Raw genomic sequence first — 23,190 nt, forward strand, 5'->3', positions numbered from 1 at the left:
TCAGGGTAGACAGTAAGTTCCTCAAAGACAGGAATTTCATGTTCCTGGTGCCCAACACAGCGGCAACCAATCACCAACAGTTTGCTTTTTAAGCTGAGGTGCTGAACACTATACACTCTTGAACAGAGGTTTTTAATTTGCCTCTAAGGCATCCAGAAATGGCAAGGCTTGGTAAGGTGGGGACTGATGAGGTTTGTGATTTATAAACCTCCTTGTAATCTTACTAAAAATTGTGGGTATGCCTACTTTGTGAGGGGAAAAGTTTATAGCTTTCACCAAAGTTTCAAAGAGGTCAAAGACCCAAAAGAGGTCAAAAGTACTGTTCTGAATAAACAAACAATATTATGAAATTTTCTAATAACTTAGAAATTTAGTAACTATATAAAGCCATTTATTCACTTTTTATATCATGGTTAGGTCACTTAAAATATGAGTGAAAAAAACCAAATTCCCCAACTCTAGGTTAAATTTAAGCTTGATTATGAAAGATCACAAATCTATCCAATGATTTACTAGCATATATCAACCTGGTGAATAATTACAGAATGTCTTCTGCTTTATGTATCACTAGAAAACTTCTGATGACAACACTAATTTATTTTACATGTATTTGGAAAATGTGCCACGTAAAAGGAAAACATTTATTTATTCATTGTATTGTGAATGTGCCAAGCACTGATATTTCAAAAGGAATATTCAGATCTTTTGAGAAGTACAAGGTCTATTGGAAAAGAGAGAAGTATAAAATACAATTGTTTATAATATAGGCAGGTGGAAACAAATAGTTTCCTGAAGAAGCTAAAGAGTATATCCAAGAAGAATTGATATCTAAGCTGGAGTAGTTTCATCACTAACAGAAAGAAGTGGAGGCTGGGATGGACAACATTTTACGCTATGGGCATGTTTACAAAGGTAGGAGGAATCCTCTTGTGTGTTGAGGATGGGATGGAGAAAAGACTAGTGAAAGATAAGGTCCAGGCTGGATACAGTCTATGAATTCATGATAAATTTGGATGTTTTCCTGATTGCAAAAAGCTGCAGCTATTAAATGTTTTTAAGGAGAGGAGGAGTTAATTGAAAAAAAGTAACTCTGGGACTTTCCTGGTGGTCCAGTGGTTAAGACTCCATGCTTCTACTGCAGGGGGTGTGAGTTCAATCCCCGGATGGGGAACTAAGATCCTGCATGCCATGCAGTGTGGCCAAAAAAAAAGTAACTCAGGAAGCAACATAGAAGACAGACTAATGTGGGAAAGAAAAAAGATAAGAAAATCTTTATGTGAAAGTATTCTTTCTGGAAAAATGTATTATGCCTGATTTTTTTTTTAGAGTTCAGGTTTTCATATATAACTTTCTTTTAAAAAGCAATACATATTTTTAGTTAAAACCTTAATTTACAAGTTAATGGCAGATTCTCACAGAAACTTAGCATGGGCCTATCATTTGCCTAACAGCTGCACGGCCTGGCTGCTGCTTACCTGTAACAGAGAGATTAGTTACCGCAGCACTGGTTAAAGGAAGGACTGGATTGACTGTGAGGGTAGTTGCTGCGCTGCTTGTCACAAGGCTTGGTGTGGTTGCCACCTAGAGGTCAGAAGTGAAAATATGCAGAAGCATTTAAAAATCAAAATTTTAAAATTTAAGTCCATATTGTAGGTTTATTTTTCCTATAAAATTTTTAAAATTCCAGATACAATAGAATAAAATAAAAGGGCCTAAAAGGAAGTGATTTTATTAATTACTCTTTGATCTTGGAATTGAGAAAACTGGCTTATGTTGACAGGTTCCTTTTGAATAGATGGTTTTCACTGATGTTACTAATGGCTCTGTCCAAGTTTTAAAAAGAAATTAATAAAAACAAATTTCCGTATTTCAATAGTGTTGAGCAAGACAGAAATATTATACCAGTTATAAACTTAATCTAAACAAGAAAACTATTCAAGGAAATCATGGGATCTGGGGTTCTTGTATTGCTTCTATTTTCAACTATGTGGGGACAAGACTGTCTTGGTTTTGTTTTTAATGAAATGATATTAAGGAAAGAATGTAAAACAAATTTTTAAAAACTGACAGTTTTTTTTTGAAGTAAGATAAATATTCTACATTTTTGTAAGAAACACTGCCTTCCTTCTATCCTTCCCTCCTTCTTCTAGAACAAATAAATCCAAAACACAAAATAGTCACCTACATAAAACAAAACTGTACCTAATGACTATCTTTTTCATAACTACTACCTCATGAACTTTATGATTAAAGCCTCACCATTTAACAACCATAGCCTTCACTTAATAAACTAGTAAGTGCTATTAATGATGACCTTAGTTTGAAAAGCCTGCCGGTATAGAATAATATTCAAATAAATTAAAAATAAATTGACAAGAAAGTATCAGAAATGCAAACTCAACAACATTCCCATCTTTGGAATCCTGGTTGGAAATGTGGCATCATATTTACAGTTGTCCTAAAGATTAAGGGAGTCACATGACCTCTATATGTCCTGTCAGTCTAGGAATACTATTCTACTGTTAACAGCAGAGGTTACTCAGTGAGGTTATAAATAAAAGGCCCACATGTTTGTGAAAATCTGAGACAATTGTTTTAATACAAGTTCAGAGCTAAAGGTTATCTGGGAATTTATTGTCACTTAATCATGTATGTGTAAGTTTAATAAATTGAGCTTTAGAACCCAACATGAATAAAGTGCAGCTAAAGATTTTTTTAGATAACTGGAATTAGCCGCAAATTTACTCCCAGTTACAGAGTAACCTAATAAACTACATCAGAGAAGAGAATAATGGAACTGCAGAGAAACAGGAAAGGATTAAAACTGTTTGCTTTAAAAAAGAAAGATCAGTAAGTTCTTGGGTTAATAACGACAAGACATTTAATTACTTTTGTAACATTTAAAATATAAATGTATATATCTTTATTTGACATGAATATATACAATAAATTCCTATAATGAAATAAATTCATTTGATAGGGTATTTGTAAAATTGTAAAAATTAACCCTTGAGCATGCCTCCCTATTTTTCATCCTTACCAGTGAGGTCGGGCTGGGGAAAATTGCTTTGATAGGTGAGCTGCTGGTCCCACCACTGCTCGGTGGGTTGATTCTTTTTTCTTTCTGGCGGCGGTTACAAAACCAAACACGTATCACCTCCTTTTCCATATTAAGTTGATCAGCAATCATGGTGATCTCTTCCGAGGTAGGCTTTTGATTCTGAAGAGGGAAAAAAAAAAATCACCTTTTGGAAAAACTTTTTGAATTACTGACATAATCATGTCATTAAATGAATAAACAAATGGGGAGGAGGAACAATAAGAGAATAAAATTGGGATATATAAGGCCATATTATTCCACTTTTAACAAAGAACTTCTATAGACAGACATTCTAATGAACATGTATTTATTAAATGTAGTCATATTAATTTAGAATAAGTTATTCTTGAATATTTATATATTTTTTTATTTTAAAGGTAATTAATCGTGAATGAAACCAATTCCTTATTTATTAGTGGGAATTTAAGAACTTCCCCAGTGCTTCATGCACATAATCTCGCTTGGCCAATGTGAGGCAGGCCATAAGCCTGTGGGGCAGGAAAGGCAGTTATTTTACAGATAAAGGGACTTTAGCTTAGGAAACCACGTATCTTGACCAATCACACAGTTCATAAGTGGCAGAGCGGATAAAGACCCCTGTTTCAGTGCTCCTTCCATGGTGCTCAAGGCTTTTCTGAATTAGAGAAGTCAAAATTTTGTTGGAAGCTTTGATTGTGATATTCCCTGGTACCAGAAAAACAAACAAACAAACAAAAAAAACCACGCCAAAAACCTGTTGAAATAACTTGAAATCTATAGCTCATCAAGGCCTTCAGTGTTCTGGTTCCAAACACTACAGTTTAGCCAAACCAAACTACTTGTGTTTCCCCTGATACATGTCATGGCTTTTCTCTCTGGATGCCTCTGCTTGAAGCGCTTTCCCCCCACCTCTCCCTACCTGTGGAATTCCTATGTATCCTACAGCTGCTGCCTGCCTCTCTCACTTTGAGTGCTCACATGGATCTCTAAGCCTGGTCTCTCCTGAACCCTGAAGCACTCTGGTTTTGTCTCCTTATGTTCAGTAACTTACTTCATCTCATTGTCTCCAATATGTTTATAAGCATCCATTAGGGCTGAAGATTATAAGTCCGTATTTTATGGTCTACGGCAGCGGTCCCCAACCTTTATGGCACCAGGGACCAGTTTCATGGAAGCCAATCTCTCCACGGACGGGGGTGGAGGGGGTGTGTGTGTGTGTGTGTGTGTGTGTGTGTGTGTGTGTGTGTGTGTGTGTGTGTGTGTGTGTGTGTGTGTGTGTGTGTGTGTGTGTGTGTGTGTGTGTGTGTGTGTGTGTGTGTGTGTGTGTGTGTGTGTGTGTGTGTGTGTGTGTGTGTGTGTGTGTGTGTGTGTGTGTGTGTGTGTGTGTGTGTGTGTGTGGCTCAGGTGGTGATGCAAACGATGGGGAGCGGCAGGTGAAGCTTCGCTCACTCACCCGCCACTCACCTCCTGCTGTGCGGCCTGGTTCCTAACAGGGAACCAGGGACCTCTGGGGACCCCTGGTCTACGGCACTTAACAACAGTATTATACAGACAATCCCATGTATCTGAAAAGTAAAAACCTCACTAACCTCCAAGAAACTCTTCTCTAAGGCCACACGGATGTTGGTCTCTATGCTGGTGCGTTTCTTCCTCCTACGGTTCAAGCCCTCAATTCCCATCCCTGGAGAATTCAGGGCACTTGGGCTGGAGAGAGCCGAATCAGATGAGAGGTTCTCTGTAAGAAAGAAGAAAACACGTAAATCACATCAGCTGAGCATGATTCATGCGCACAATACATGTATTAACAACAACAATAAAACTAACCAAAGTATTTTAGGCTAAAAGCAAGTATGAAAGGTTTCCATAACCTACATTAAAATACTGTTCACTACCATGGATCTTTCTGCTGTTCATATTGGCATTCTTTGTCTCAGGATGGCTGACTATACTGTCATTGCTATTCTTTGATTTGTTTCTGAGAAAGCAGAAGTTTACTATTCCTATCCTTACTCTCAGCTCTACCTCTTCTGAGTTCTGCTCTTATGTTTTGGTTTTGTTTGCTTATTTATCTATTACCTCTAGGGATAAAAGGAAGAAAGCTTTTTGGAAATTATCAAATGTTTAACATTTATCTTGCAAATGACCTCTCATTTTATTTCACTGGTATTCCTCTCCTTCCCCCCAAACCAAACAAATAATGAAACATTTCTAAACTATTTAAAGTTTAAACAAGGTTCTGTCATTTAACAGTTTAATGACCCTGAGCATGTCACAGACATCTCTGAGTTTCCTTCCACTCTCTCTATAAAATGAGATGGAGGGAGCAGACCCGTGGTTCTCACCTGTGGAACTCAGAAAGATTCCAGATGCTGAGGCCATACCCAGAACTACGAAATCAGACTGTCCAAGGTTGGGAGTTACAGGTCTGTCTTTTCCAAAGACCTGAATTTTGTTCACATTTACAATGAGAACCATAGTCTAGGGCATCTCTAGGGTTTCTTACAGCTATCATAGTCTATGATTCCATGACTCAAAATTCAAAATTTCCAAAGGGAAACTTCAGCACAAAACATGTAAGTTAAAACTAACAGCTCAATTTATGTATAAAATTGGTGGTCATTTTTTAAAAATTGAAGTATAGTTGATTTACAATATTGTGTTAGTTTCAGGTATACAGCAAAGTGATTCAGTTACATATATTTTTTCAGATTATATTCCATTATAGGCTATTATAAGATATTGAATATAATTCCCTGGGCAATACAGCAGATCCTTGTTGCTTGTCTATTTTATGTATACTAGTAGTTTGCATTTATTAAACTCATACTCCTAATATGTCCCTCCCTCCCTCTCCCATTTTGGTAACCGTAAGTCTGCTTTCTACGTCTGAGTCTGTTTCTAAATGTATATAGACTCATTTGTATTATCTTTTAGATTCCACATATAAGTGATATCATATAGTATTTGTCTTTGACTTATTCACTAAATTTAATCTTCTCTAGGTCCCCTCTTCAACTTCCTTCAACTGTCTCTCACCCTGGGCTCAAATACAAGAAATATTCCAAAGCTAAAAATTATTGCTGATTATGTACCTTGTAATTACTAGCCTACTTAAATGAATTAGCTCTCTGATTTATGTAGTCATAATTTATATTGATCCTCCAAAGACTGTTAGCTTCAAGGTTCTGTAGTACCAATAATGTAATAAGAAATATAAACCCCAATTAATACAACAATCCCTCCTATACAATTTCAATGAACAATGAGGAAATGTTTTATACATTCACCCACCTGCATCATTTAGCCACTTCTCCAAAAGTGGCTTTAACTTGCACATGTTCTTAAAGCTGAGGTTCAAGGCTTCAAAACGAGAGATGGTAGTTTGGCTGAAGTCATTTCCATACAGTTTACCCATAGCGAGCCCAACATCGCCCTGCAGAGTAATACAGAACAGGAGAGGGGAGAGAAAGAGAGGGAGAAAAGATTCATCTAATGTTATGGTCTTCACTCGAGGGTGCTGCTCCAATAACTGTTCTAGACAAAGAATCAACAATCATTCCATTTACTGGGTCCTACGAAAACATCCATTCCTAAGCTGAGCACAGCATTCCAGTGAGGACTCTGTTAGGTCTTGACTGTGACAACATTCAAAACTGTTCCATAGTCTCTCCATCTTGAATCTCTTCTTGCTACCTTGTGTAATAATTGAGATATCAAGTGTTTCTACTAACTCTCAAAAGGTAGTGCTGATATTCTACCAAGTCCCTTAATTGATGCAACCAATGTGATCTAAGTAATCTTTAAAAATCAGTTAACCTGTATCACCTACAGGGTTAATAGATGTAACTGTCTGGATAAACTTAGGTATTTCTGAACTAACCAAACTTCCCATAAATCACTTTAAAATTTAGAAATAATGCCTCATTCTTTTATTTTTTTTCTGTAAAGCATTTCTGGAAGCAGTGAAAAAAATCTCCTTTCCACCCTTAGTTTGGATTTCAAAGTTTGTTACAAAAACCAGGTATTCTAAAAAGACTACTTTTGTAACCATTATAGAGATAGAAATTCACAGTAGAGAGGTTTGACCCATTTAGTCAAACCTTTATGGGCACTGGAAACTTGGTAACCTTACAGCAATAGAACAATGATCCCCTGAATATATTACAAAAAAATATCTTTCTCTATAAGCCTGTAACCTTTGAAATGTATAGAGTGCTTTTCCTCCAGCTGAACCTCTCTTGTTAAAGCTGAAAAAGGCATATCTGAATAGTTATTGTATATATAGATAATAGAAGCTCATGGGGTGGAAATAATTCACGCTCTCGTTTCAGTTAGTTCAGTGACAGGGCAGAAAAGCAACATTTCTGGTCCAAAATACGACATAGCTAATTCCACTAGAGACAGCCAACTCCCAACTACCCTGACAACACTCATTTTGAATTAGGATTCTGCCAGTCCTTTGATTTCTCTCCCCTACAATCCATCTTTTGGATAGTACATTTTTTATTAGCACCTGCATTAGGTGTTAGTCAGGGAAAAGAAAACATTTCTTTTTAAACTCCGATTCCTTACTGGTGAGCAACTTCTGATAAAAAGTTTAACAGAGGAGAAATGTTAGAACTATAAGATAAAATGAGACATTGAGAATACCTGAACTCCAACTGATCTATATTCTCATCTTTCCCATAGGATAGATGGGCATTTAAATAACCACCAGCCACATGTGGTTATTTAAATTTAAATTAATTCAAAATCAGATAAATTAAACATTTAGTTCCTTAGCACTACTAGCCACCTTTCAAGCACTCAATAGCCACATGTGGATAGTGGCTATTGTACTGGATGGCACAAATACAGAACATTTCCATCATCACAGACAGTTTTACTGACAGCTCTAAATACACGATCTCACAGAAGTAGAGCAGAAGTAGACTGCTGATTGACTTCCTTCCAATTGTAGTAAAACCCAAAGAACCAGGACAGTGTGAGTAGAGCGTTAAGTGTTATCCGTTATCTCTATATACAAACATATCTCTAAATATATTTCTAGATTTTATCTACAGCGTTATCTCTATACATTTATTAAAGCTTACTTCATTTAGTGAACAAATATTCACCAGGTGCCTACCACATGTCAGGCATTAAACTATGCTTTGTGTGTCACATATATTCATGTCTTGGTCACTTTATTTGTTTAGATTATAGCTTCCTAGAAAACTAAGGCCAACTAAACCCTGTAACTCTTTGAATGTAAGACCTGCTGTAGAAGTCAGATGGTAATAAATGTTTTCTGCCATTATAATTGCATAATTCACTAAAAATTGTTCACAAACTTCTGTAATACCTTTCTATGAAAAGTAACAATAATGACAATTAAAAAAAAATGAAATACCTATTCAAAAATCACATCAAAATAAGAAACAATGCCTTCAGTTGGTGGCTGGAAATAAAGCTATGCCATCAACTAACTAAAACTACAGCAATAAATGACAAATCCACTTAACTGAGATTTATAATACAATTGTACTTCACATTTAAAGGATTTCATTGACTAAAAAGCAACAGGTACCTCAGTTAATATACTAATTTTCACTAATTTGATATAAGCTTGGTTTAGTGCTTTTGTAACTCACAACCATCTTAGGTTCTCCCCCTCACAAAAGTAAATGTTTGAAGCAGCTGACTCATACCTAATCTGAACTATATTATATCCCTAATCTGAACTATACTGTATCTGAACTATATTACATGTATATATTTTAAAAAGCAAAGGAAAAAAGGAACAAAGACTGGGATTAGGATATAATTAAGGTATCACATATGATGGATGGTGTTAGACTATGGCATGCCTTCTAATTATGTAATGACATCTACAGTAATCCTTAATAACCAATTATAAAGTTAGAAAACAATTAGTTTAAAACACCTAATAACATGTATATTTACTCAGAGAATAGAGATTCGTTTGTTTGTTTGTTTCAACTAATAACTGGAATGTCTAACTTACCCTCTGTGTGTGTGTATAAATAAATTAGATACAAAGCAATGTTTAAAAAACTATAGTTGAGGTATCTGACTTAAAAACAAAGACTGATCTTCCCATTCTGCACCTGTAATTATGTGCCTTAGTCCACACAGTCAAGGTTTGTGAAATGTTGCCACTGCTAAAGTCAAAGTCATTTTGAAAAATAAGGAAGAGCTGTGCCAAATAATAGAATAAAACCATATAGCAGAACACCAGACCATAGGGAAGCTCTTTTATAGAAAAAGGAGAGAGAGAGAGAGAGAAAGAGCAAGAACCCTGGCAGTATGTTGGGTCAAATGCCACAAAAAGGCAAACCACTATCTGGGTAAAAGTTAAAGATTTTTAAAGGCCTTAACATCCCTGGCATATCACTCAGGCAACAATCTCCTAGGAAACGTAATAGTATGCTGTGCTAATAGCCTAAGAGCTGAAGCATTGCTAAACATGCCAACCTTATACTTATTTAAGCTTATTAATTTACCCCTATCGATCTAGTTGTATCTTTTAGCTTTCTTTTTTGAAAACAAGCCACATGGTTTAGATGTTTCAAAAGTACTAAAATCTTTCTGAATTGTAATTTGTTTCTTCACAACTGAGACTCCTTACAAATATAAGTACATTTTCTCTAAAATTACATCTATTAAAAAAACATTTTATGTTCTCAATAAATAGCTTCTTTGAGCAAAAATAAATTACCAAAGAAATATAAGGAATAAAAGCCTGTTCTTAAAAACACAGAGATGTCATTTTGGAGGAGCCCAGTGACCGCACTAGGCTCACTAGTGAGTAGGTGGCACACTACTGTACTTTCTTTTTTTTTTTTTTTTTGCTGTACGCGGGCCTCTCACTGCTGTGGCCTCTCCCGTTGCGGAGCACAGGCTCCGGACACACAGGCTCCGCGGCCATGGCTCACGGGCCCAGCCGCTCCACGGCATGTGGGATCTTCCGGGATCGGGGCACGAACCCGTGTCCCCTGCATCAGCAGGCGGACTCTCAACCACTGCGCCACCAGGGAAGCCCCTACTGTACTTTCAACATAAAATAATTTGGATAGTATTTAAGTGGTGGCTTAAATTTCAAACAGTAATTATATTCTCTGGGAAAAAACCATCATGTTTCTCCTGATTCCATTAAAATGCCCAATCCAATCTGTACTTCAGTAATTTTATTTCACCTAATGATCCTATATCATTTTACATAAATGTCATTCAGTTTAATTCTTTTCCTGCTTTAAAAAGTATTACTTGTGACAGGTTAATTAAAGAGTGAGTCAGTAGGAGTGCTTGGGAAAAAACCCATATACCCCAACACCTGTTTAAACCATTAAGCTTATTATACTTTAAAAGCCCTCTGCTAGGTGACATTTTTAAAAATTAATTTGGAATTTTCATCTTCAACAGATTCCCATTTGATTAATCAGTCTCAGTTCAGGCTTATTTTGTGTTTGTGTGTGTGTGTGTGTCTCCACCACCCCTTTTCTCTCTTCCAAAAAATGGTTTTAAACAAGTCTTTCAAACATTTCCCCTTTCAGCTACTATAAAAGACCTTGTAATCTTTACTCCTCTCAATCTTACGCATATGTAGCACGAAGGTCTAGAACCCGATGTTTTTCAAATAACAAAGCCCTCAGTATATAGTCATATCGTCCTCCAACATAATCTTTTAAATTCTCACCATGTATTGGTATTATTCTAATTTCAGAGGCCTGTGTTCTGAGAGAAATCTTAACGATTTTAACCTAACATTAAATTATAAATTTATAAATGAATACATACGATGAAAGTCTAAACTTATAAATGCAGAAAATGGCTAACAACAAGTTACAGTGTAAAACTGAAAAAGAAGGCTGAGAAATATACTGTTCTTTAGAAGTCTCTTTGGACATGGAAAGCAAATATTTGGACCCAGCCAAGGAGGGAAACCTAAGTTAAAGGTGGGTTCATCTTACCTGAGTGAATCCAAGTTTGATTCGTCTTTGTTTGAAGGTCTTGGCAAATTGCTCAAGCTCCTCAAGGTCACTGGGCTCCTCCAAGCTGGGAGTATCAATTCGCTTTGGTGTTGACTGGCTCTGTGGAAGTGTCTGAATTGGGGTTGCTGCTATTGTGCGTGTTGGGGTGGCTGGCTGCTAGAGAAGGAACAAAAGAATAAGAACAAACATACACCAAGATATTTAAGTTTACATCTGGAATGGCTGCAAGTAAACAATTTAAGGAAATGGCTGTATTCAAGAACTATGAAGACCATGTGTCACTGTAGAAGGTACAACATAATACCCAGTGAAAAAAGCAGAGTGTGATGCTATATACAGTACAATTACAGTTAAGGTTAAACATGTAAGTCTATGGAAAAGACTTGAATACACAAAAATGAAATCCATTGTCTTTGGGTTTTCAAATGGCTTGAATACATGCATCTCATGCCATTTAATAAATCAGTCTTTATTTTTAAGAATCTATGTCATAAACATGCCACTTAAACTATAAGTTTCAAAACAGCAGAGACCATACCTGTCTTATCACTATCATATCTCCAGCTTGTAACACAATATTATAAAAAACATATAAGATTACTAAAACTATTTTAAGGGGGAAAAGTAAATCACCTACAGTTTAAATAACAATAGCTTCACTTCTGTCTACTTTTTCAAGTTTTCGTCCATAGAGCTAATTTTTTATGCTGTTTTTAATTTGTTGCACTAAATTTAATCTGTAAATGTTTCTCACAAATTACAATGTTCAAATCTCTACTAACAAGGCATACATCCCACAGATCAGAGTAATTTTTAAAATATGATTAATACATTGGAATGGACCATAGGGAATAAAATGGAAGAGTAAACTTTTTTTATTTAATTGAGGTATGACTGACATACAAAAAAGTTGTACACATATAATGTATACATCCTGATGAGTTTGAAGATAAGTAAACACCCATGAATATATACCATCACCATATACAATGCCCTAAATTTATCCATTACCCCTAGAAGTTGTCATCCTCTCTCAGATCTACATTCTTAACCTTAACTGTAATTATGGTAACATAATTTTATACTCTGATTTTCTCACTTAACATTATGTTTTAATTTTTTCCCCTATGTTGTTTCAATCATCGTAATTATCATTTTCAAAGGCTGACTGAAAGGCAGTATTATCATAATTTATTTAACAATTTCTTCATTGCTAGGCACTTTTTCATTTGTTTTCACTAACAGGTAACACCACAATGAAAAACTCTGTGCATACAGTTCTTTTTTCCACCTTTGTAATTAGTTCTTTGAGATAAATTTACAAAGGATTTTCTATAACTGGATAAAGAGTACACCATAAACAATTTCATGGCTTTTGGTACACATCATACATAATGCTGGTTCTCACTATACCATGTTCTCCACATGATTTGTTTTAGCAATTTAAAAAAATGTTTTGCTAACTCAGGGAGTAAATTGTACTTTGCTGTTTCCTTAATTCATATTTCTCTTATTACTTAAAGCCAAATTTTCCCCACGTGTTAATTATTATCTGTATTTCGCTTCATGTGAATTGAACTTACATCTGTAACCCATTTGTATATTAATGATATCCTTATTCTCATCCTTATCCTTAAAGAGCTCAATCAAATGTTATAGATAAAGCCTTTGTCTGTTGTATTAATACAAGTAACTTTCCCAATCTGCTTTTTTCCTTTTATTTTTCAGTGTACATAAGTCTTAAATTATCATTTGGGTGAACTTTTGTTTTTTTCCTTTCTAATATCTTCTGTTGCTTCAAATCTAAGAAAGCTTTGACTTATTTCTAACTTGGATAAAATTCCTTTTAAATATTCTGCTAGCTTCTTCTATGTCTTTTAAAATATTTAATTATTGAAATCCATCTAAAGTTTATCTGGGGACATGAGGGTATAATCTATTTTTTTTAAAGAAAATATTAAATCTCCTTATTACACAAACACAAGGCTACACTGTTTTACTCACAAGCCCTGAGTAGAACCCACCCTTCTGAGTATTCACTACTGGGACGTGCTGCCCTGACTCTGCATCAGAACCTGCTCAGTTAACCTTTCCTGTGAACAGAAGCCCAGGTGAGAGATTATAGGACAAGATTACAGATGAAGTCCATGGCTATGTGCTTTTTTCTTGTAATTTAAATGGGTCATATACCCCTAACTTTGACCTCATTAGTAATATGCTTTCTCCAACTGAACTAACTGGCCCTGAAAACTGCACAAGAGGAATTACACAGGCCTACAACTGGGGTAAGTTCCTCTCTATCATCCTGCTTCAATGAAGACAACAAAATTCATCTCTTTGGAATGTTGACACTGAGAAAATTTTAATATGACCATCTGGAGGAGCCCAAAACTGTACCAACCATATTAGAGTCCTATGTGGTTGTAACTTCCCACTGAAACTGGTTGATAAGTAGAGGTGAGTCTCAACTATCAGATGGTTGCTTCATTTCTAGGCTTGAAGTAGCCCCATTATCAAATAATATAGGACTAAAAATAGCTTTGGTACCATTTGGTGGGGTGGTTACCATAAGTTACCCCAACTCCAGAAACCTCAGGCTGGACTGGGCCAGAGCTAGAAATAGTAGAGTAAAATTCAGTGAGCAGGAGTCAGGATGAAGCTACAGGAGCCCTGCCACTGTTTACAAAGCTCGTAGGCCAGGAAGGAATTGCTGGTATAGGCTTTTTTCCAACCTCATTTTTATAATTCAGCTTATTCACAGTTAAGTGCACCATTTAAAAGTGTACAGTTTGGGCTTCCATGGTGGCGCAGTGGTTGAGAGTCCGCCTGCCGATGCGGGGGACACGGGTTCGTGCCCCGATCCCGGAAGATCCCACATGCCGCGGAGCGGCTGGGCCCGCGAGCCATGGCCGCGGAGCCTGTGTGTCCGGAGCCTGTGCTCCGCAACGGGAGAGGCCACAGCAGTGAGAGGCCCGCGTACAGCAAAAAATAAATAAATAAATAAATAAATAAATAAATAAAAAAGTGTACAGTTTGATGTGTTTTGACAACTATATAGTCATATAACTGCTAGCACAATTAAGATGCAGAAAATTTCCATCACCCCAAAAGTTTCCTTGTGTCCTTTGCTGTCAATCCCCACCCCTAGCCCCCATCCCCTGGCAACCACTGATACGATTTCTGTCCCTATAGTTTTGTCTGCTGTAAAATGCCATATAAATTGAATCATAGAGTATACAGTCTTTTATGTATAAGTCTTTTGGCTTCTTTCACTTAGCATAATGCTTCTGAAATTCATACATGACATTGAATGTATCAGAAGTACATTTCCTTCTATGGCTGAGTAACATTCCATCATATAGATATGCCAAAATTCATGTTATCTATTCACCAGCTGATGAATGTTTAGGCTGTTTCCACTTTGGGGTGATTACGAATAAAACTGCTATGAACAGTCAGTCATACACAGGTCTTTGTGTGGACAAATGCATTCATTTCTAAGAGTAGAACTGCTGCGTCATAAGGTACATGTATATTTAACTTTATAAAAAACTGCCAAGATGTTTTCCAAAGTGTCTGTACCAATTTGCAACCCCACAGGCAATATATGAGAGCTGTAGTTGCTTTATATTCTCATCAACACTTGGTATCATTATAGTCTTTTTAATTTTGCCCATTCTAATGGGTGTGTAATGATATTTCTTTCGCATTTTCCTGATGACTAATAATTTTGAGCATCTTTTCATATGCTTATTGGGTATTTACGTGCCTTCTTTGGTGAAGTATATTCAAATATTTTGCATACACTCCCTTTTAAAAAAAAACACGTTTTCTTATTGAGTTGTATGAGTTCTTTATATATTCTGGATACAAGTCTTTTATTAGATATAAGTTTTAAGAATATTTTCTTCCAGTCTGTGGCTTTTCTTTTTATTTTTTCAACAGAAGCTTTTAATTTTTATGAAATTAAATTTATCATTTGTTTCCTTTTACAGTTAGTGCTTTTTGTGTCCGACTTAAGAAATCACTATCTTACACAAGGATACAAAGATTTTCCCCTAAGTTTTCTTCTAGAAGTTTAGGTCTGCAACCCTTTTCAAATTAATCTTTGTGTATCATTGTGAAATAAGGAGTAAGGTTCTTTTTTTTTTTTTTTTTTTTTGCCTATGGCTAGCAAATTGTTTCAGCACCTGAAACAAGACTTTCCTTTTCCCACTGAAATCCTTAGGCACCTTTGTGGGAAATCAGTTGGCTCTATATGTGTGAGTGTACAGGACTTCTGTTCCATTTCTAGTCATATGCCATTACCACACTGTCTTTATTACTGTATTTTATAATTCTGTATTTTTATAATTCTTGACATCAACTTTCTTACTTTTCAAAATTGTTCAGCTATTCTATGTCCTCTACAATCCTGTACAAATGTTAGAAACACCATGCAAATTTCTACAAAGAAAGCCTGTAGATATTAATTGGGACTGTGTTAAATTTATAGATCAGTTTGGAGAGAACTCACATTTTAACAACCAAAGTCTTCATGAACACATTGTATCTCTCCATTTATTTAGGTCTTCTTCAATTTCACTCAGCAAGATTTTGTAGTTTTCAATATATAGGTTTTACAAATGTTATGTTAAATTTATCCCTAATTACTGTAAGTATTTTTCTTCTTCATTTCTATTTCCAAATGATTGTTGTTAGTATATAGATTTTTGTATACTGACTTTGTATCCTACATACTTGCTAAACTCAATTATTAATTCCAGCAACTTTTTTGTAGACTCCTTGGATTTGGATTCCTTGGATTTAGATTTTCTACACAGACAATCATGTCATCTACCAATTAAGACACTTTGCTTCTTCCTTTCTAATCTATATGTCCTTTATTTATTTTTCTTGTCTTATTGCCTTGCTAGGCCCTTCAGTGCAATGCTGAATAAAAGTGGTAACAGTGGACATCCTTGTTCCTGATCTTAGGGAGAAAGTATTCAGTCTTTATGACTTTTTTTTTTTTTTTTCCGGTACGCGGGCCTCTCACTGTTGTGGCCTCTCCTGTTGCGGAGCACAGGCTCCGGACGCGCAGGCTCAGCGGCCATGGCTCACGGGCCCAGCCGCTCCGCGGCATGTGGGATCTTCCCGGACCGGGGCACGAACCCGTGTCTCCTGCATCGGCAGGCAGACTCTCAACCACTGCGCCACCAGGGAAGCCCCATGACGTTTTTTTTGTAGATGCCTTTTAGCAGGTTGGGAAAGTTACCTCCTAATTCCTAGAAGAGTTGTTATCATAAACAGTTGTTGAATTTTGTCAAATCTAGTAATTTGTTAGTATTAACTGATAACTTCCACGATTATGGACAAAGAGAATCAGAGATGGAAGGGGAATTCAGGATCAGCTAGTTCAATCACCTAATTTACCTATGAGGAAACAGAGGTGCAGAGAGGTGAAATGACATGCTCAGAGTCACAGCTAGGAAAGAAACAGAACTAGATCTAAAGCTTAAACTTCTAGATGCCTAGACCTGCCTAGACCCTCTAGATGCCTTAAACTCTGGTAAAAATTAGCTAAAGCAACATCTGAAAGTTGAGATGGAATAAAACACAGAGATAAGAGCTTCTTTGCAGTTTCTGAGAAAGAGCAAAGGGCAATGATGGGTTTTAACTCAGGCTCTAGGTCTAGCTCAAGTGGTAATCTCTACTGCCAAATATCAGGGTGGGGAGGGTGGCCAAACAGCCAGAACTCATTATTCATTTGGTGCTAACACAGTTATTCTTTATGAAAATATAAGAAAATAGGGACTCCTTGAAGATTTTCAAAGACTACATCAATTTAGTAGCACTGCTTTATCAAGCTGATAAGCCTAGCTTTGAAATTTTCGTGAGTTTTTGAAAACTATTTGAATTATTTTTATTAAGGGGTTGTGGTTTTAAGTTAAACAAATCCCCAAAGAGTCTCAAGACAACAGGATAAAAGAAAGCAACCCTCATGGAAGAAAACCGACCTGGGAGGTGAGGGTGATGCTTGGCTGCGACTGTAGGAGGTTGGCTTGGCTTTGCTGAGGTAGTTGCGTTAAAAGATTTTGCGCTTGCAGGAGACCTGTAAAACACAAACATGTTATGTCAAACATTAAAGATTACCTTGAACAAATGGCAAAAGAAAAAATGAGAAAGTGAAGTGAAAAGTTCCAACTGATCCCCTGATAGTCTTACTGGTCTTAAAACTCTTAATGTCTTATTTGCCTAAAATTCAGTCTTGTTAAATACAATTTGGGCAAGAAGATATGGAACAAACTAAAACTGGTAGATGTCTTTAGCGTAACCTGAAATAACCTCTCTGATTGGCCAATTCTTTATTTTACCAAGGAATGGATGAAAGTGAAGAAGAATTCCAAATGGAAGCAGCTTGAAACTCCCCCCCAAAAAAAAAAAAAGCTCAACTTCTTAACCCAGAAGCCATTAGAAACAGCTAGTATATGCTGGGACAGAGAACTATCTAGGTCATTAAAGGGGCAGGATATTCTATCCATTAAAAGTGGAATAGGTTATTTATACAACAAAAGATTTTGGAATGAATGATCAAGAAGAAAAAAGGCTAAAAAACAGAAATAATGAGGAATCAATAGAGATGCACTAATGTTCCTTGAGTTGAAGCCTTGATACTCTGATACTGTCTATACTGATTCCATTACAAACATGATTGAACTTTATACAGCAGTAACACAACAATATTCAGCACTAAAAGGTCTTGAAGATGTTTTTTATAATTCGCAAAATTTGCACAATTTCTAACATGACACCCTCTCCTTCTTAAACTTTAAAAGAAAACAAATGATTGTTAGAAGCGTATACTTAAAATGCTCAGCCCATTCTTTGAACACATTCCCATGAAAAACTATCAAAACATAAAAGCAACTTATCCAATGTATGTTCAGCATGTTGAAGGATTTAATTTAGAATTTTGGCCAAACTCATGATCCTCCTTACTGATTAAACAGATGAAAGGCAGTGAAGGATGACCTTCAATAATTAGGTACGCATGACAAAAAAAGTATTTTTCTCAACGTGAAATACTGAGCTTAAAGTTAAATAAAATTTAATAAAAACACTGTTCTAATGGACAGCTTCTGGGCCAAAATGACAGTAGTCAGCATGTATGTCACACAAGTGGACAGCCTTGGGGTACCATACCACTAATAAGCTCTAAGGAGGCGCTCACCCTGCTGGCCCTGGGGCGTCTGTGAGATGATAAACTGCGCTGGTTGCAGGTTGGTGGTTGGATGTACCAATACAAACTGTTGCAGGTTGAGATTCTGCTGCTGAAGTTGTTGCAGTTGTTGCAGATCCTAAAAAATTAGGATTAAAACATGGATTGGAGACTCTGAAATAAAAGCTTGCTTAATCTTAAGGTTCCCAGATGATGAATTCTGCCAACCAAATAAAGAAGAGTCAATATTTGACATTCTTATAAACTCCCAACAAGGATGTGCTCTGGGTGCATTCACAAAGCATGTGAAGAAACCTGGAGCTGCTACAGGGACTTGTTATTTCTGTGGGCATATATTGTGTCGTGACTTGTGCTATATCTAATTTTCAATAGTTATTTAAAATTCCCTCAGAACAAATGCTTATGGTTGTGTTTTTAACATGTAGAGACCAATATGGGTTTTTCTCTCAAGTGAGAAAAGAATATGTTGAGTCTTTAAGTGTTTGATTAGAGTTTTCTCTTGTTAAGCAAAAATTGAGAGTGCTACGTCTGAACTTGCATCAATAAATTAAAAGATTTATAATGATTCATGAAATGTGGCACCAGCCTATCTAACTCAACCAAGAAATCAGTGTAAAAATTTAAAAAAAATAGCTATCCATATAAAAATCTGATCTACAACATATTAAACTTGCTTATATTGGCCTAGTATTTTATAATTTTCAACAAGCTTTCATGTATATTATCTTATTAGCATAATGTCAACATAGAGTCTCACAGCTTAGGCACTAAAAACATTTATTTGGTGATGAAAAAAATGGCCAAAATAAAAACATGATCTCGATAAAGATTGTATATAATAGTCATAAAGATTAGCCTGACATCTATTCTGTACACTTTTAGTTAATTGGTTCTTTTTTAATGTTTAGTCAAACTCTAGCTACAATTTAGGTCTATTTCTGAGCCTTCTCTGGGGGGATAAAGATAATTATCTGCACTAGACTCATAATAACTCTTCATACATTTCACTGATATGACTACTTATACTTTTTTCCTCTCCTTGAGATAAAGGATTTCATTTACCTTTTTCCCTCCTTGGTAGAACTGTCTACTCCTCTTAAATAAATTTTTATTATCTCTGGATACTTTGCCCTAAAATGCGAAAATTAAAGCCAAACAACACTCTAATGCAATTCTGCACAGAGCTAATCACTCTAGCAGAAAGATGACGCGCAGTTTCTCTCACACATGGGTGGCAACATTCACTGCAGAGCACATGAAAGAACCCATGCCTGCTGTAATTAGCTAATTAAAATAAATACAGTAATCCCCTGCTTCAGAAATATGCCAGCCAATTATTCAAGAATTGTCACTTAATATAAACAGTCAGTTATTCAAATAATCAGTTATATGTTTATAATATCAACTCAAATAAGCAAACAAATGTATTGTTTCTAGTTCAGTGGTAAAGAAGGCTACAGCACTTACCTCACACTAACAATCAGAAAGTAAGCTTAATACCAAAGAAAACCTGCCATTTTATTCCTCCCTTCCCGCCCCAGCTATGAGAGTTACTCACTCACCTGTGCGATCTGGATGGGCTGAGACAGGGGGATCTGAGTCATGGGCGTGGCAGCGGAGGCTGAGATGGTGGCCCCAGCAGCACTGTGCTGTTGGCTGGCGGAATGCTGTTGCACTGCAGCAGCCAGCAGCTGTGCCTGTGCCTGTGCCTGCTGTAGTAATAACTGTTGCTGGGCTGGCGTCAAAGTCAGCTAAACAAAATCAGGACAAACAGTCGGAAAGGGTTGAAGGAGACTGGCCTCTAATGCAAGGCCACTGCTTTGAAGTAAGCAACTCAAGTGGTATTAAACCTTAGCTACCCAACTTCACATGGTTAGCATGAGGCTAAAATAAAATGTTCATTAGCCATCAAGCTACCAGTACTAGCAGACCATTTAAATTAAAATGGTGGTCCTCACTCTGGACTTAATCATTCAAGCTTGTCCAAGGCCCTAGGGTTCAGGCAAAAAAGTAATTAACTAGTAAGCAAGAAAAAAAAGAATCAATGCTGACAGGATATGAAAAGAAATTTACACCCAACAGAACAGCAAGTGATTAGTCAGATGAATGAAGAACAAGGATGCTGGATCTGACCAGGAAAGAACTGATAAGGCCCAGCTGCTTCCCATTAGCATGAATCCCTGCCATATTCCATCATTTTCATTATGTCCTAAGATATGACTAAAGAATATGAGGTCCATTTGTTTCTTTTCCAAGTCCCTACAGCCTCCTCCCCAACAGCCTTTTCTGTTATTGAAAGCATTGGGTCTCTGCAACTTTACATCCTCTTTCCAACACATTATCTCTGTGAAACAGGTGGTGACAGCCGCTCTCTTTACATGCAAATGAATCCTAATGCCCAAGTTTAATAGAAGCTCCAGCCATTCTGAACCTGGAATCCCAAGTGTCTCTAACTATTGTAAACACTAGTCACTCAAAACAAAACCCAAAGAAAACAGGAAATGTGTTTGAAGATTTAAACTTGCTTTCATAATGCAACTTATTTCAAACACACTTAAAGTGATAAGTATGTTCTTCTTTTTTTTTTTTACATCTTTATTGGAGTATAATTGCTCCACAATGGTGTGTTTAGCTTCTGCTTTACAACAAAGTGAATCAGTTATACATACACATATGTTCCCATCTCTCTTCCCTCTTGCACATAAATACGTTCTACCTTCTTTTTGGTGACATGTTCTGATCAAACCAAGAAGGAATATTCTGAAGCGCATGTACAGTCACTTAATGGCACAATCCTCTTTCAAAAAGGGTCCGATATAGTTTGTGTGTTAGAGATATAAGAATCAAAATCAAATCATTCAAAAACCCAATATGCTTCGAGATACATATTTATAAATATTTTATATAATATGTAAACATATATTAGTCTCTACTGATGGGATTTCATAAACAAGTTTGCAACAGTTCTTAAAAGAGCCTTCCACCACTGCCAAAACAAACTTAACTGAAATGAAGGAAATAAAAAATTTTGTGGGTTGATGTGATGTGAATTGAGTAACAAATGACTTCGTTACCACTCCTCTCGACCCCCCCCCCCAAAGATAACTTAATAGACAAATTTTCAACATTGGAAAAATATTTTTAATGATGTCTCAGAGCGAAGACAGCTCAAAAGTTTAAAGCTTAATATATTTGCACAGGCCAATTTACTGTCGATAAAAACAGATGACATTTATTGAATGCTACTACATGCCAAGCACTGTTCTGTGAGTTTTATATGTTATTACTCTTAATCTTTAAAACAATACTGTTAGATAAGTATTATTAACATCTTCATTTAACTGAAGGAAAACTGAGGCACAGAGAGATGAAGTAATTAGCCAATACAGTGAACTACAGAGCCAGGATACGAGATCAGAAGTTTCATTTTAGAACACTATACGGTAACTTAAAATATTTTTCTTTTGTAGGTACTAATCCATTACTCTGCAGTGATGTTATAACTCCGAACTGACAACTACAGTTTCATCACTGTAACTGTCTCAACCATGGGATCGTGATGCCACTGCATGACGAAGCAACGGTTGAAACGTAAATTTTAAAAAGTCCTTAGTTTACCCAGAGCATATCTGCAATAGTAAGAAAAAATACCCTGAAAACTCATGACAAAGATAGTTCCTTTCTCAGAGCTGCTTATGGTGCAGGAAGTTCCTTTAAAGACATAATAGTGCCAGGCATAGCCGTGTTACTGTCTGCTACAGCCAACAGTTCTAATCAGATATTGGCCAATGGCAGTTTTTTTTTTTTTTTTTTGGAAAGATTTTTTTGGATGTGGACCATTTTTTAAAAGTCTTTATTGAATTTGTTACAATATTGCTTCTGTTTTATGTTTTGGTTTTTTGACAGTGAGGCATGTGGGACCTTAGCTCCCTGACCAGGGATCAAATCCACACCCCCTGCACTGGAAGGCAAAGTCTAAACCACTGGACTGCCAGGGAAGTCCCCCAATGGCAGTTCTGACACAGAGAAAGTTTGTTACAAATCTCTCAGTGAAAACTTACCCCAGTTATCTGTCCTCCAGCCAGCATGAGCTGGGTCTGGGGAATGGCTGCCTGCACTGAAGGCTGCTGGGAAGGCTGGCTTGGCTGCTGTGAATCCCCCGATTCTTCATTAGATTTAGACTGAGGTGGGGGGGGAATAAAAGATTTAAAATAGTTGATTTTTAAAAAAGTACTCACAATTCCATGTTTTAAGAATTATTTACAATACAGACTTATCTAATCATGAGTGTTCTGATTTCACTCTTTTCCTTTCTTCTAAACCTTTGTATTTTCCTAATTTTACGTATTAAGTTTTCAGACTTTTTGTTCCAATATCAGCAAAGCTGCAATTATAATTTTTAAGAAGAAAAAATAATTTGGTCCTCCACAAGTCAACAGAATTTTTCACAAACCCAAATCCTCAACTCTGGAAGTAAGGAGTAAGTGAAGAATACAATTTCAACCTATGTTTACATTAGACAGACCCTCCATTCCAACATTTTGACATGTCTTTGGTGGTCAGTCTAAAACTTCCTTATAGACCATCTTATAAATTGATTACTTGACCCACAGAACTTTTCGTCTAATATTTTGAAGAACTATAAATTTAGCATCCCCCATCAAGTAACACACAAACTTAGAGGGGAAAATGCTGCAGTCCAGGGAAAGAGAACATACTCCTGGAAAGGGGCACTGAGAGAAAATTTTATGGTAATTAAAACTGGTTATGCAGAGCATGAAAATTCTGCATAGATTTGCATATTTCCCACCACCTGTTTTGGGGACTGCAGCAAGGCTAATTAACATAAAGGCTCTGATTAATTCTGCCAGTCATTGAGAGATAATTACAGTGCA

At 36.4% G+C, this 23,190-nt stretch overlaps 1 protein-coding gene across 4 annotated transcripts in view; it reads right to left on the reverse strand.

The window, feature by feature from the left end:
* The window catches only part of POU2F1 (POU class 2 homeobox 1), a 184,092-nt gene that overhangs the window by 33,105 nt on the left and 127,797 nt on the right, over positions 1–23,190 (reverse strand). For 3 of the 4 annotated variants that reach the window (XR_009531235.1, XM_060091315.1, XM_060091316.1), the window contains exons 5-13: positions 22,357–22,476; positions 19,858–20,046; positions 18,287–18,413; positions 17,073–17,167; positions 11,053–11,229; positions 6,371–6,512; positions 4,669–4,814; positions 3,041–3,220; positions 1,476–1,581 (exon numbers count right to left, since the gene is read on the reverse strand). Coding sequence is in view for 3 of the 4 variants with exons in the window: in XM_060091315.1 (XP_059947298.1) it covers positions 1,476–1,581; positions 3,041–3,220; positions 4,669–4,814; positions 6,371–6,512; positions 11,053–11,229; positions 17,073–17,167; positions 18,287–18,413; positions 19,858–20,046; positions 22,357–22,476 (1,282 nt within the window). In the remaining variant the exon portion in view is untranslated. The remainder of the gene's footprint in view (positions 1–1,475; positions 1,582–3,040; positions 3,221–4,668; positions 4,815–6,370; positions 6,513–11,052; positions 11,230–17,072; positions 17,168–18,286; positions 18,414–19,857; positions 20,047–22,356; positions 22,477–23,190) is intronic. The other variant, XM_060091317.1, reaches the window with a different exon arrangement.

The sequence above is a fragment of the Mesoplodon densirostris genome, chromosome 2 (assembly GCF_025265405.1).
Source record: "Mesoplodon densirostris isolate mMesDen1 chromosome 2, mMesDen1 primary haplotype, whole genome shotgun sequence".
Taxonomy (NCBI): domain Eukaryota; kingdom Metazoa; phylum Chordata; class Mammalia; order Artiodactyla; family Ziphiidae; genus Mesoplodon; species Mesoplodon densirostris.